The 15,837-nt window shown below is 34.9% G+C and overlaps 1 protein-coding gene across 21 annotated transcripts in view; it reads left to right on the top strand.

Moving 5' to 3' along the window:
• The window catches only part of MYCBP2 (MYC binding protein 2), a 200,572-nt gene that overhangs the window by 100,174 nt on the left and 84,561 nt on the right, over positions 1 to 15,837 (top strand). For all 21 annotated transcript variants that reach the window (XM_056329559.1, XM_056329566.1, XM_056329571.1 and 18 more), the window contains 11 exons: positions 157 to 431; positions 1,368 to 1,589; positions 3,257 to 3,448; positions 4,616 to 4,822; positions 5,593 to 5,724; positions 6,698 to 6,876; positions 9,775 to 9,917; positions 10,729 to 10,829; positions 12,249 to 12,467; positions 13,955 to 14,180; positions 14,382 to 14,500. In XM_056329559.1, the coding sequence (XP_056185534.1) occupies positions 157 to 431; positions 1,368 to 1,589; positions 3,257 to 3,448; positions 4,616 to 4,822; positions 5,593 to 5,724; positions 6,698 to 6,876; positions 9,775 to 9,917; positions 10,729 to 10,829; positions 12,249 to 12,467; positions 13,955 to 14,180; positions 14,382 to 14,500 (2,015 nt within the window). The remainder of the gene's footprint in view (positions 1 to 156; positions 432 to 1,367; positions 1,590 to 3,256; positions 3,449 to 4,615; positions 4,823 to 5,592; positions 5,725 to 6,697; positions 6,877 to 9,774; positions 9,918 to 10,728; positions 10,830 to 12,248; positions 12,468 to 13,954; positions 14,181 to 14,381; positions 14,501 to 15,837) is intronic.

Here is a 15,837-nt window from a genome sequence, read left to right as displayed (position 1 = left end):
ACTTTCACTGTTTTCCTTTTGAAATTAACTTCTCTGAATGTAGATTCATTAATTTTGCTAAATTCTTGTTGGTTTATTTGCATGTAAAATGTGCATCTAATATGAAAATGTTTTGTTTATTGTACATTTAACACTCCTCTTTGTGTAACCTTCTAGCTACGGCTAAGGCAGTTGTAGAAGAAACCAGCAAACTGGCAGATTGCATTGGAAAAACTAGGACCTTGCTGAGAAAAATTTTATCTGAAGGTGTTGACCATTGCATGGTGAAGCTGGACAATGATCCACAAGGATATCTAAGTCAGCCTCTCAGTCTTTTAGAAGCTGTTCTTCAGGAATGCCATAATACATTCACAGCTTGCTTTCATTCATTTTATCCAACACCAGCTCTCCAGTGGGCATGTCTTTGTGACTTGCTGAATTGTTTGGACCAGGTACATTAAAATGGCACAAGCAAATATTAGAACTGAGCTTGCCCTTTTTCTCAAAGAGAAGCCAAGCAGTATTTATCCTCGTTTGCAACTTGAATTCTGCTGTGGTTTGTTTGGGTTTTTTTAATAATTGGGGTTTGTTTTGATATTGGGGGTTTGTTTTGGTTTTTAAAGTGTCCAAGTTCAACAAGAGCCTAGGAACTTCTCTCTCTCTTAGCAGTAAGATTCTCTTACTGCTTTTTCTGAAGAAAATTTGTGGCGCTGATAACTCAACACCTGCTTCTTCAGTGTTGAGGCCATGCCTTATAGTGATTACTCGTGCTGCATGTTGTTCAGGAGCATACATGTGGCGTTTTTAATAGTCATCATTAGTACTTGAGTAATTTCTTATTAATAAATGTTACAACACTGTTGTGATCCAGCAAAGTATATGAGAAGATGGCAATATTATTCTATAATCAACAGCTTTCTTCTATCTTGCTTATTGTGAATTGAGCATCCCACATCGAAACAGTGTAGTCGTTTGCTTACAACAGTGAGCTCTAAACAATTTGATGTGTTGCATAAAAATGTATTTAGCATATAAAATTTGAGGAAGAATCAGTTCTTTAATATATTATTCGTATTAAATTTATCAATTATAATAAGTGCTTTGTCTTCCAAGGGTGCCATAATTTCAAAACTAAATTTAAATGGGTTTATTATTTTAAAACATACCAACCAACTCATTTTAATTACTCCAGTTTGAAAGATCTAAATGGAAGCTCATGAGAGAAAATAACGTAAAATTCACAGGAAAGCTAACAATATATGAAATTCTTTCTCTAAATTATTTTTATAATTGCTATAAAACTGGAAATTTCCTTTCAAAAGCAGTTTCTCCCTCATTTACTTTGAATGAATGGTGCCAATTCTATTAATTTCTTTCTGTGTTTTTAGGACATTCAAGAAGCAAACTTCAAAACCTCCAGTAGCCGGCTTCTTGCTGCTGTTATGTCAGCTCTCTGCCATACATCAGTAAAACTGACCTCTATCTTTCCAATTGCTTATGATGGAGAGGCGTTGTTGCGATCAATGGTTAAACAAGTCAGCACTGAGAATGACTCTGCTCTGGCCCATCGTTTTCCTCTTTTGGTTGCACACATGGAAAAACTTAGTCAGGTTAGGATGTATTCTAAAAAGTTAACAATGTGTTTGTTTTACTTTGCAACAAAAACCACTCCATGTAAGTTCAAGTTTTAGCTTTATAAGGATGTAGCTGAATTTGCCTGAGTGTTTTCTTTCTAGAACACTTGTTTCAGAAACTTACTGTTTTGTCCAGTTTTCATCTTTTGGTCTGAAATATTCCAATTATCTCTTTTTCAGACAATGAGCAAAAATTATTCTTATATAGTTTGGAATATTAAATCTGCAGAAATATAGTTTGGAGTTGTCTTCCATTGCATAGTGTTTTCTGGAACAGTCTTTCGCTTTTCCACATGATCACAAGAATGAACATGTGCATAGATTCAGTGTTTTGAGCAAGAGTCAACACAGTTTCGGTAATAAAAGGTCACGTCTCAAGCTGGAGTTTTTAAAGGACTCAACACGCAGTGGACAGGGGAAGCCCAGTTCATCTAGTTCTATCAAAGGCTGCTAGACAATTTTGTATTCAAGGGCTCTCAAATGCTGTATTTTTGCAGTTCTGTTATTCCAGAATATATTTATGGGAATTAAAAAGGTAAAGATGATAAACAAAGATATAGGACTACTAAATAGTATTCTTCACTTTAGAAGACGAGAGGTAGGATCTTATGAAATTATGAATCATGCATGAAAGGTAAATACAGGATAATTGTTGAGTCTTGCAATACCAAAAGTTTTGAGCCACCAGAGACTTTAGCAAAAGGTAAGTTCTTCATAAAATACACAGCTAAGTTGTGGAACATATTCCCGTAGGCCATTATTATATTAAAAGTTTTCACAGACTTAGAAAGTACCTGCATAAATTAATGAAGAAGAAAATCACCAAAAGCTATTAAATGCAAAGATAGTATTTCTGTCTTGGGTACAGTTGCCTCTTTAAAAGTTAAAGGTAGAAAGAGTTGTGTGCATGTATCTGTGCAAGTTTGCTTGACCTGATTGTCTTCCCTGTCTGTTCACTACTTGGGTGTCTTTGGGAGACGCAGTGTTGAGAGAGACAAACCTTTGACTTCTATCAGTACAGCTGATTTTAATTTTCCTTATTGGAAATGATTTTCAGTATGGATAAATGTTTTTGAAAAACTTTGGAAGTCACTGCTAGGTAGAAGATACAGCAGATCCCTAAGCCTAGATTTGTTTCATAGTCTTCATTCAGTAAACAACAATTGTTTTTATAAGCATCCCACTACTGGTTTTATCTTACCTATTTGCATAGAAGATTCTCTTTACCAATATCAAAGCCAAAAAGCTTCTGAGTTTCTTTTTAGACAATGGGGAAGACAATGATATGAAGAATTCCATAGGTAGCTGTATATGTGTCGTATTCTAGTGTATGCTTATAGATAGTATGGCAAAGAGGGCTGTAAGAAAAGCTCTCTCCTGAAAAGGACACCTATATCTTTCCAATGCAATAAGAAAAGGTTGAGACCGCCTCATTCTGAAAGTTTAAGAATATTAATCTTTTTTTTGACAAAGGACTACATACTATGATAGCTTTGAGAATTATTTTTTTTTACTCTCTAGACATTTCTTATTAAGAAGTCACAGGCTTTTTAGTTACATAGTGCTTATAATATGTGAAAATCCGTGTGTTTTTTTTTAAAGTAAGAGCAATATCATTTGTCATTTTTCTCTTCATAATGCAGAGTGAAGAAAATGTTTCAGGGATGACAAGCTTTCGGGAAGTTCTGGAAAAGATGTTGGTCATTGTTGTTTTACCAGTACGGAACAGCCTTAGAAGAGAGAATGAACTTTTCTCTTCACATCTGGTTTCTAATACTTGTGGGTTGCTTGCTAGTATTGTGAGTGAGCTTACAGCATCAGCATTAGGATCTGAGGTAAAGCTTCTATAAAATCATTAGTAGAAGACTTTCAGAACAAGTATATTATGAATGTGTGATTCAGGCTGTGGTAAGAACTTGATAGGTGTGCAGATGTTTCACAGATGGTGGAATTCTCAGTTCTTGGTAGCTTTCAGATATTTAACATAAATTTAAAAGCCTGTATTTGGTGTACTAAGGAAGTACTGGTGATAATTAGCTACTGCATTATAACTGCAGAATACTGCAGATTGTTTATACAACAGCAAATTTTTTGAGTACTTCTCTTTTTACATGCATATCTCTGCATGTATACACTCAAAATATATTTTGTTCAGTACTCACTAGAGCCAGTGCCACATACCTGAGCATCTTTGTTCCCTTCATGGTATCATGGGTGCCTCAAGTTCTAATCCTATCTGCTTTTAATTATGGGTCAGAATTTATAATGTGTTTTGTTTATGCATTGTGTCTTCCTCCTTTATATACAAGATACTCCTTACACGTATCTTCCTTTATATATTCAATATTATGTATTATGCATATTATATTTGTCTATATCATTAGACTTTTTCCAGTTTATTTGCTTTGTATTCAAAATTGAGAGTGGTACTGATTTCAACTTCTTAAAATCCAGAGATTTATAATTACACACGGAAGTTCCTTTTCATGAGGCTATAAAGTCATTAAATGATGGAATCTTACTTGATTTTATTAAAGGGATGTCACTGTCTCTGTACAGTCAGCAGACTTTTCACAGAAAGAACCAAGCCTTTGATAACATCTTGATTAAAGATGTATTTACTATTATATACAATCTGTATATGTCCTCTCTTAATATTGACCTAAGGCAAAAATACCCACCTTTTCTTGAAGCACAGTTAAGCTGTATTTTGTGCTAATTCATCCTATAAAATATATTTTTAAATACTTGAAAAAAATAAGAATCAGATTCCTAATTACTCCTAGTTAATTTCCAATTACCATAAATTATATTTTATTTTTTCTTTTTAGTTGATATTGAATAGAAGCTGCAGTAGTGCCATCTTTTGTGTTTCATCAGTTGACTTTTAAAATTTGCCTAGTTGAAAATCTGGTTATTTAATTCACTTCAATTTGCTTTATTAGAGTTGTCTAGCGTTTAGTGATTCATTTTTTCTGGTGCTTGTATTTCATTTTCTACAGGTTGATGGGCTGAACTCTCTCCATTCTGTCAAATCCACTCCAAACCGATTCACTAAAACAAGTCAGGGAAGAAGCTGGAATACTGGGAATGGATCCCCTGATGCAATATGTTTCTCTGTTGACAAACCTGGTGTAGTTGTAGTAGGATTTTCTGTTTATGGTGGAGGAGGAATTCATGAGTATGAGTTGGAGGTATTAGTTGATGATGTAAGTGCTGCATTTGAAAAAACATATTTGACCAAAAGTAACCTCAGAGTTCTTTATAATATGTTTTACAAAGTAATATTGTAATATTCTTATACGGTCTGGGCTACTAGTAAAACAGTGCACTGGTAGTAGGGGGGTTTGTGCTTCTGATGGTGATTTTTATGGTATTGCAAACTACATACCATATTCAGTGGTGTCCTTACTTTGGCTGTGGTCTTGAAATCTTACTTTATTAAAAATAATATTTCAAGTATAGTGGGCTTTTCACTTCCTGGAGCTAAATTTTAAATAGTACTAGTTATCTTTTTTCAGACTGTGAAGGAAAATAAGAAATAAAGGACACAAAGTTAAAATGTTTTAAACCAAAACTTAAAGAAAGGGGTGGCCTACCAGCATGCTCAGACTGTAGGTACAAATGTTTCATGTATTGTTGTAGTCCCTTAGAAGAAGCATAAAACTGTATTGTGTACTTGTAATGAAGAAAAACCTGTTCTTTTACACCCGGTTGTCCACTTTGACTGTTCTAATCTCTTGTATAGGACAAGCATAGGTGGCTATGGGAAATCAACCTCTCTGCTCAGTAATTGCCTTTTTAGCAGAAAGGCTTCACTGTTGACTCCTGAACCGGTTTTCCAGCCTTTTTTTTTTTTTTGTTGGTAATGCTGTGTATAATAATTTATGCAGGGAAACATAACTTGCACAATTGCATGAATGAATGTCATGTATTTACATTATAAATGTATTTAGATGACTTTGTTTCTTTGAATCAGAGTGATCATACTGGAGATTCAACTCATTCTCATAGATGGACATCTTTAGAGTTGGTTAAAGGAACTTACACCACAGATGATTCTCCCAGTGACATAGCTGAAATCAGACTTGACAAAATTGTGCCACTGAAGGTAAATAAAAGATGTATGCATCTGTAGGTTTCATATGACTTTAGACAATAAAATCAGAATGTTCAATGTAAATTGGTTTGTGTACATATTTGCAACTAGATGTTTACATGTTTGCTTTATAAAGTCCCAATGCAACCCTGTAACTGAAAAGTTCAAACCCTGGCAGCAAAAAGAAATTAAATCTTAATTTTTATAATAGCATAAGGTAAATTGTAATTGCTTAGTCATTTCAGAACATTCTCCAATGTGGAACTTTTGCATGCAATTTGGTAGCTGATTTCATTGGGTACCTGGTTACTCTTCAAGTACTTAGTAATATTTTCTGTAAGTTATGTTCCAAATTTTGAGAACACAGAACAGCTTTGACTTTTGTTAAATGCTGGATCTTTTTCATTTAGTTTAATTTGTGGAGTGCTTTGAAGGACTTTCCAGGCTCTCCAGTATTAAGATACAATCATAGAATCATAGAATGATTTGGATTCAAAGGGGCCTTAAAGATCACCTAGTTCCAACCCCCCTGCCATGGACAGGACACCTTCCACCAGACCAGGTTGCTCAAAGCCCCATCCAGCCTGGCTTTGAACAATTCCAGGGATGGGGCAGCCACAGCTTCTCTGGACAGTCTGTGCCAGTGTCTCACCACCCTCACAGCAAAAAATTTCTTTCTAATATCTAATCTGAATCTACCCAATTTCAGTTTAAAACCGCTACCTCTTCTATCACTACAGGCCCTACTACAAAGTGTCCTCATCTTTCTTATAAGGCCCCTTTAGGTATTGTAAGGTTACTATAAGGTCTCCCTGGAGCCCTTTCTTCTTCATGCTGAACAGCTCCAACTCTCTCAGCCTGTCTTCATAGGAGAGGTGCTCCAGCCCTCTGATCATCTTCGTATATAATAGCTTTCATAATACTGTGAACCCTAACTTATATACTTGTTTTCTACTGTGTACTATATTTGGCTCTTGTTTTTAAGGAAAATGTGAAATACGCAGTTCGTTTGAGGAATTATGGAAGCCGGACTGCCAATGGAGATGGAGGAATGACCACAGTTCAGTGTCCAGATGGTGTAACGTTTACATTTAGTACATGTAGTCTGAGCAGTAATGGCACAAACCAAACACGAGGACAAATTCCACAGATTCTTTATTACAGGTTTGTGTGTTGTCATGATCCATTTCTAAGAAAAAACAGTAAAACCATTGTATTGCTATTATACCCCATCTATTTTTGAGAAGTAACAGAAATAAATATATCTGGAGTGTGTTTGAGGAAAGAGCCTCTTTAACAGTATTACTCTGTTCTTCCAGTGTAGTTTCAGACTTCAGTTATTTAGTGAACACACCAGTTGTACTGGTGCCTCTTCCAGTCTTGTTTTAGGTTCTCTTTTTTTTGACTTGGCAACTAATTTGATGGTTGACCTCTTTTACAAGGTCTGTTGTCTGTTGCTTTAAAGCTATAATATGGGGGACTGGTAAGATGCACTACTTCAATCCCTTTTTTTTTTCTTTAACTTAAGAGATTTTTGAGACACTGCTCACTGGAATGCTTATCTCTCTGACTTCATTCAGTTCCTTCCTCTGTTGCTGGAAAGGATTGCATTATGTAGCGAAACAAAGTCTGTTTCTATAGGAACTGTATTCTCTCTTCTGTAGAGTTCAAAGGTATAAAAAGAGAAATTGCAACTGCCTGAAGAAAATGAACTGAAACATCTGACTGTCCTGCAGGGAAGCTTTATTTTAGCCTTTCAGGATGATAGTAGGAATACACTTAAGGTTATGCTTTTGCAGAAGGCATTGATTTAATTTTTGAGGTACTTGCCCTGATATGTACGAAGACATGATTTTTCAAAAAGTGTCAGCACCTGACTATATGAATTACTACCATAGTCTGTATAGCAAATAAATGTGTCGTGCCTTTTACTCAGTTCTCAATTTTTGTCGTAAAAGGCCAATCAACAGGAGGTCAAAGGAATAAAAGGAGCAAGGAATAGTAATTTACTTCAATATTTAATTATGTGTGAGGTGTACCTACCTACTAAAAGATGAGGAGGATAAAATAAGTAGCGCTACAAGTGACATATTTTGGACTAACAATCACAAGAACATGTTGCTCTTAAGAAAGTTTTGAAGGAGCTAAAATACAAAGAAATAAAGTTGCCAGCAAAATTATAGTAACAGTATATTTTAATGTAGAGTAATTCTGAACTCTTTTAAAACATGACATTAGATGTTCGCAGAGACTCACAAATCCAGCTTGTCAGTAATGACAGAAATTGCTTATTAAAGAATGAAAATAAGTGGTGCACATCATGATACTTTCATTGATTTAGTCTCCTGGAATCTTGGACATCTGTGTTTAGGCAATTCCTCCAGCATTTGGAGGAATCTTATTTTGAAGTATCATAATTATGAAGTATATTACATAAGAAACAGGAAAGAAGACAAAGACAATATTTATTCCTTGTCCTGGATTTTCCACTTTTATATAAGCAAAAGCAGGGATAAAGAAGAAATAACCATTTCTTTGATTTCAGAAAAGCTAAGGACATAAAACCAGTAAAAGGAAGCTTCAAGGCATTTTAACTTAAGTTAGCATATGGCAAAGTGCTGTCTTCTGATCAGAGCAATCTTTGGGGTTTTTTTTTCAGCTGTGATAAAATTCTAGGAAGCTTTTGAAGAACTGTAATGTCACAACTCAGAACTATTACAGGATAAATTAAGTTTTGTTTGGAAAATTTGAAGACTGCTGCCTGTAATCACAATGTCTGTTGAAGTTTGCTTGGACAACACAAACTTAAATGTTATCTGATGGATGGCTAGTTACAGACTTAGCTTGAGGATTCCAGTTTAATAATGACTCGAGGTGTTGAATTGTCTACAGCAAAGGAACAAATGTTCAGTGAACTATTATAGAACAGAACTCGTAAGGTTCACATTCGATTTTGTTTGAAGGATGGGCAAATACAAATAAAATTGTTGCTTATGCAAATGCCAGGAAAGGTCATACCAAAAGTAATATGTTAATGTACTTCTGATAAAGGCAGAAATGCTGTGGAAGGTTTTATTGGAAAAGTACCCAGTTGGAATCAAACCCACTGTCAGTCACTAATAAAATAAAATTAAAAATGCTTGAGGCTGACAGCAAAACTACTGTTCTAGGAGGACACATTGACAAAAAAAAACCCCCCACCAAATCAGCATTTTTTTGAAAGAGTGGTTAAGTCAAGTCATAGAGAAGGCTAGGTATCCTTGTTGCACACTGAACTGCTCCAAGTAAAGTTTTTGAGCATTCTCAGGTGCCAGGCCTGGAATCTTAATGTTCTCAAATGATATTTTGAAAAATCAAGTCTTTTTGGACAAACATAAGATAGCTGAAAGAGAATGGGAAGTTTTTACATGTTAAGTGATTTTTGTTGTCTATGCCAAGGCTTGACCACTGTCATTTTGAGGGCTTTGAATTATCATTCAGCTGCTTTGAAAAAGTGAATCAAACCAAATCTTTTATATACCTTATTTGACATAGTTTGATGCATAACGTTGTTTAAGAGAACCTAGTTTTACATACAGGGTGGATTTCAAGGAAAAAACTATTTTTTAAGGGTAGCCATCAAATTGTATTTCAAAACCAAAATTAATCTTTAGAATAGGAAGGGAGAATCTTTTTCCCCTGTTTTACAATATTGCAGAAATATCCACTGAGTTTTACTCATTTTTGTGATGCATTTAGTATTATTCTGTTTTTATCAAGATAGATGGTTGGGCTTGGAAGAGCATAGCTATTAATACATTTTTGTGGTTTGAAAGGCATCTAGTCAAAAGAAACGTTTCAGAAAAATGCTTTTCATATTTTCTGCCAAATAAAAATAAAATTATTGCAAAGGGCTAACACTGAGGCATTGCCTCCAAAATATCCTCTGTGGTTTCTTTGATTGTTTCCTTTATTGTTTTATCATAAATTTATTTATTCTGTGCCAAAAGTCAGTCAGTCATGTTCTTTTTTTAATATAATTTTGTATTTTGTGAACTTACTTTAATTTAATCCACCATCCAGGAGTGAGTATGATGGAGATCTGCAATCACAGCTTTTGAACAAAGCTAATGAAGAAGATAAAAATTGTAGCAGGGCTCTTTCTGTCGTGAGTGCTGTTGTACGGGCAGCCAAAGACCTGTTGCACAGGGCTCTTGCTGTAGATGGTAAGGCTTTTGAAAACTGACTTTAAAAATTCACTTCTCAAAACTTCTTTCCTTGATAGCAAGAGATAATAGTAGAACATCAGTAATAGAAAAATTGTGATATTTCTCTTTTGCTTTCCAAAGAGTACTCTTCTAATCTTTCATTCCTGTAGGTATCAAACTGTGAGTAACTTTCTAAGTCATTGGAGTTGCACTTGAGGTATTGTAGGCAGATACCTTGTATAAATTTGCTCATCAATTTAGTAGGTATCGTACTAAAGCTGGTAAGATTCTTTATTTCTAAAAAAGACACGGTGATAGGTCAGTTCCAAAATTTATTGCACATTTTGCACAGTGATGATCAGGAAGACTGGTGAATGTAAAATGCAGTTAAAAGGACTTAAACATCCATTTTTGAGAAATGTAAACATTAGCCTTAAAACTGAATGGTTTTAAGCTACCATCTTCATATCTAGAATATTACATAGTGCTGTAGAAATTGATTTGGAGGGCCAGGAGGAGTTTGTTTTCCTGGCTTTTGTGGCATAGAAAGTATGAACACAGCTTCACAATTTGGCAAAGAATGTAATAAAATTATGCTCTAAGAGGAGGAAATTTTTTAACAGAGATCTGTGTATAATGGCTTGTTTATCTTGGTTGAACTTTGCGGGTTTAGAATTTGACAATATTTAGATAATGAAAATAATGTGAAGTAAAACCTAGTGTAGAAACTAGAAGTTTAACTTGTAACAAGCAAACTAGAAAAATAAAATGTGTTTTGAACTATGGTACATTTATTAATAATACCTGTATTGTATTTATCTTTGTTTAGCTGAAGACATTCCAGAACTACTCAGCTCTTCCAGTCTGTTTTCAATGCTGCTTCCCCTCATAATAGCCTACATAGGACCAGTAGCAGCAGCTATTCCCAAGGTATGCTCCTCAACAGAAATTATTGAAGAAATTTGTGTTATACATTAAAAGGTTTACTTTGGAAATGTAAACATCTTGATTTCTTAAGTTTTTGTGAATATAATGGTTTGTATTTGACCATGTGACTCATTATGAATTTTCCAAGAGTCAGGAATTTTAAAAACAAATCACCTTTTCAAAATGCCCGTTTTCTTTTTAACTTAAATTGAAGACATTATGAAAAAAATACCTTAAAGAAGCAGAGAGAAAAATCATAGAATCTTAAAATGGTTTGGGTTGTAAGGGGCGTTAAAGATCACCTAGTTCCAACCCCCTGCCATGGACAGGACACCTTCCACCAGACCAGGTTGCTCAAAGCCCCATCCAGCCTGACCTTGAGCACTGCCAGGGATGGGGCAGCCACAGCTTCTCTGGGCAGCCTGTGCCAGTGCTTCACCACCCTCATGGTATGAAAGGCTTTAACAGTAGGAAAAGACAATAAGTTAGAATACTCTTCATTTCAGAGTCATTGATGAATATTAGTTGGAAGAATTTTTAAAAGATATTATGTAAATTCTACTTTTACAGTGAAAATCCAAAGCAGCGGTACCTGCTCATTAAATTAAGATTATTTATAGCAAATTTAGAGATGGGAAGATGTCAGCTGTAAATAAAAATAATCTTACTTTTCAGTCACATAGCATTCTTCCATGTCCCTGGGTTGAAACACTCTTGAAATTGGTTATTAGATTTACAAATGTCATTAATCCTTCACTAGTAGACACGATTGCCTTTTATTGCTTTGTCATGAACAATGAACATGAACAGGTTAAACTCTTTTCTGTCTTCTCATTAAAGTGGGGAGGAAAGACATCTGGCCACTAAAAATCTAGCAGGTTAATTTCATCAAAAATAGTTTCAAATTTTAATTAACTTGTTACTGTGATGAACTGGTGTTTAGAACAAAGTGTTTTGCTTTAGAAGTATTCTCCTTGGAAGGTGTCAAAAATTACAGAGATAAGTGCGATGCTTAACACTAAATGCATTAAAAGATATTAAATATTTGAAAAAACAGTGTTGTTATAGAACAAAATATAACTGGACTAGGACTTCAGTATGGTATTTGCTTTCTGTCAACTCATGCATATTTGTAAATATTACAGCTTTTTAGTAGGAGCCGGTTTAGTGAAAGTATCTTGCAGTTGTGTACAGATTTTTGTTTCAGCTTTGACAAGTCTGCAAGGGAAGTGTTTGAGATGAATGTAGTGGTTCTTTTTTTATCAAGATTGTGTAGATGCAGAATTGGAAAGTGACTGGATGAATTGTAGTAGTGATATTCTGAAAACATCCAAACCATCTCTGTAGAGAAATGTAAGTTTGTGAGTATTGTTTTCACTCAGTCATAGGTAATACTTTATTGCATGTGGTGTTATGTTACAGGTTGCTGTTGAGGTCTTTGGCCTAGTACAACAGTTACTTCCTTCTGTGGCAGTTCTGAATCAGAAATATGCCCCTCCAGCTTTTAACCCAAATCAGTCTACAGACAGCACCACTGGAAACCAACCGGAGCAAGGGCTTTCAGCTTGTACTACCTCCAATCACTATGCTGTTGTAGAAAGTGAGCATCCCTATAAACCTGCCTGTGTTACGCACTATAAGGTAAGCACCATTTCTAAGTGCATACGCAGTTTCTTCAAAGCTTTTGACACAGGGCTTTCGTTTCGTTAACATTTACTGTCTGAAAAATTGTTGCCATGGGTGATAATTCATATTGTCTAATATAGGAGACATTTTCCTATCTTATTACTGTAGTGCTTTCTGGACAAAACTCTGTTTGTCCAGTAAGTATAGTGGAAGCTATAGTGGAAACTAGTGTGGTTTTAACCCCAGTTATCTACTGTATATACAGTTATCTGCTGTAAGTCCTAAATTTGCTCTGTCATAGATTTTCCTACTGTCACGCGCAGTTTCTCTGCTCGAACTGTCTTGATTGTAGAAGTTGGAAGTCTTTATCCATACATTTTCTATTCAGATCTCAGACTTTCTTACCTAATGCTAAAGCAATGTTTTGTAAAAATACCAAATGCCAATTTTAGTCAAATTAATATGCATTATAGTAAAGATGTCCCTATGGTGGCTGTCACTGTCTGACAATTTAAATTCTTCATTAATTACTTCCACTTGGGGCATTATTTAACATTGCAGAAGTCTCTGAAGTCCTCTTTAAATGGGTTAAATCACTCTGCATGGGATTCATTCTGCCTTACATGCATGACTATTACAATAAAACTACATTTTCCTCTATGTCAATAAAGGGTGTTTTTTCTAGTTCAGTAAAGGGCTGAGGTATAAATTACATGCCTGAGAGTTAAATCCCATGTTTCAGTTCTTGAAATAGTGAGTTCTGCAGTTGCATTGATTCCATGACTGTAAATACAGAGGCTGCAAACCTGGAATTGAGTAAGAGCTGGAGGAGGTCATTAATTATTATTCTACTATTCTGCTTGCTTGTCCTGTGGGGCAGCAAGACATCCACTGCAGAAAATGTAGTTGTTATATGATCTTCCTGATGCAATGATGCTAATTGTTGTTCTAAACGTTTATGGAGCTCATCTGAAGACTTAAACTTAGTTGCTACTGCATTTGATTTTCTGTAGCTATATGCTGTCATACTGCAGGCCATGTTCACAAGTGTGATTCAGCTGCTGTGTACTTTTCTAGGATTGCCCAAAAGAAATATTGAATATGTTTTTTGAAGTTTGCATTTAAAAAGGTATTTGAGAGCTACATGTTTATAGTAGTTTGTGGTTGTTTTGTTTAATGATCCTGTGCAGAGTTCTTAAAAACAATCACGAATAGTATCATAAGTGCAAATACTTAATCTGAACAGAAGTTATAATACATGATTGTAATTCAGTAAGGTATTTCAGGTATATCTGAATTTCAAAGAATAAATCAGGTTAATGTTAATCAAAAGCATGTCAAAACAACTGTACAGAATTACATAACTGAATCACTTTCATAGTCTAAAGAGTTAAAACTAAATGGAAATGAAAAAATGTAAAAAACAACCACCCCCCAAGCCCACTTATCCTCTCCCCCTGGCCCCAAAACTTGTACATAATTAGGCTATTGTTTTGTTGTAGGTGACTTTTCCTGAATGTGTCAGGTGGATAACAATAGAGTTTGACATTCAGTGTGGCACTGCTCAATCAGAGGATGTTCTTCGTTTACTAATTCCTGTCAGAATTGCACAGAGTCTGGGATTTGGACCAAAGCATGCTTCTGTTCATGAAAACCTTAATTCATGGATAGAACTGAAAAAATTCTCTGGATCTTCAGGATGGCCCACCATGGTATTAGTATTGCCAGGTAATAAATAGATACTGCAGTAATTTCTAGTCATTTGATATTAGGTTTCTTGTTTCAAGTGGTGATCTGTGTGTTATTCATGGTTTTACTTTACATTTAAAGCCTGGTTTTCATATATGGTCATGTAGAAAAAACATCAAAAAGAGGAGAAATATTAGTATCTTTATAATGTATTTTATGTATCCTTTTACTTCCTATAAGGAAATGAAGCTCTTTTTTCTCTGGAGACTGCATCAGACTATGTGAAGGATGAAAAGGCTTGTTTTTATGGTTTCAAATGTTATGCAATTGGATATGAATTTAGTCCAGGATCTGATGAGGTAAGGAAAAAGTGAAATGGCTAAAATTGCTGCACCTATTAATTGTCTTCTGTAAGGCCAGGGTTTTTTAGTGAAAATATTTGCATTTCCACTTCTGACTAAATAACATTAGCAAAATACTTTTAAATTAATTTCATACTATTTGTTTGGAATTCTTTGAATATTGTTGGAGTGGCTTTTTGTATGGTTTGGATTTTTTAATAACTCTGACAGTCTGCAAATACGTACCATGATTTTTGTCTAGTATGTCAATGGGATATTAAATTTCCTAAAATTCTGACCTAGTTTTCCATCAGAAATCCAAAGGATTGGGCGTTTCAGATATACAGTGATTAGTGTTCTGCTGTCACTGCCAATTATGGGATGAAACTTACATTATTTTTCCAGTGTTCACCCATACCAGAACTTTCAGACTCCCTGGAAATGCTGTGCTCAGTTAGGCTACCTGAGATTTTGCACAGCGGTCACCTCATCTTGCCTTTAAGGTTGAATCACTTCTACCACTGTTTCCTTGCTGCAAAGGGAAGATAAAATTTCTTCATGTCCTTGAGCCAATGCTTTATTTTGTCTTTTTAAGCGATTACTGAAAATAGTTAATGTGCTTTATAATAATTCCAGAAAAATGGCCCTTCCCTGATCTTGGGAGTCTTTGGGCCTATTGCTTCATGTGAACTTCACAAGGTTTGCATCTTGCTTTACACCAAAACCTTCCAGAAGATTTACCTGATCTTATTCCTGGATTCTGCTCAAGCTAAATAATGTCTTCAGGTTTTCAGAACATGAGATTGTTTGGAATTCCAAACATGCCAGATAAGAAAACATACCATAAGATTATTAGCTATGATAGTCTCATTGGCTTGCTGCAAATCAGGTTTATAAATCCTATAGATAATCTAACTAGTTTGTGTTTGAGTAATAATAATGATTTTTGCTTAAGCAGAAAAAAAGATGCAGATTTGTATATGTCATGAATTTTTTAGAAGCAGTGGCAAACAAAGCTGCTGGCATGCTTTTAACACTCCATGCTGAAACTTGCTAGCCAATGTTAACTGTATCATCTAAGGAAAAGTTGCAAATAGTTGTTTTCAAGCATACATTTTTATAGACTGAACACTCTAATTTAAATTCTAGGAATAGAAAATCAAGTTTTTCAGTGTTTAAGCTACCATGCATCTCAGGACTAAAGCATCTATAAGTAACTTTAAGTAACTGGACACACAATGTAAGTTTCTCCTTCTTTTGGGAGCTTTGTGATTACAATTTTCTGAAGTGTTACCAGTGGTAGAAAAAGAAGCCTATGTTCTGGTGACCACTGTTTTCTCTAGCTTAAAGTAACA

This window comes from Falco biarmicus, chromosome 2 (genome assembly GCF_023638135.1).
Source record: "Falco biarmicus isolate bFalBia1 chromosome 2, bFalBia1.pri, whole genome shotgun sequence".
Classification (NCBI taxonomy): Eukaryota; Metazoa; Chordata; class Aves; order Falconiformes; family Falconidae; genus Falco; species Falco biarmicus.
Note: the sequence above shows the minus strand (reverse complement) of the source record. Positions and strands in the feature narration are given on the sequence as shown.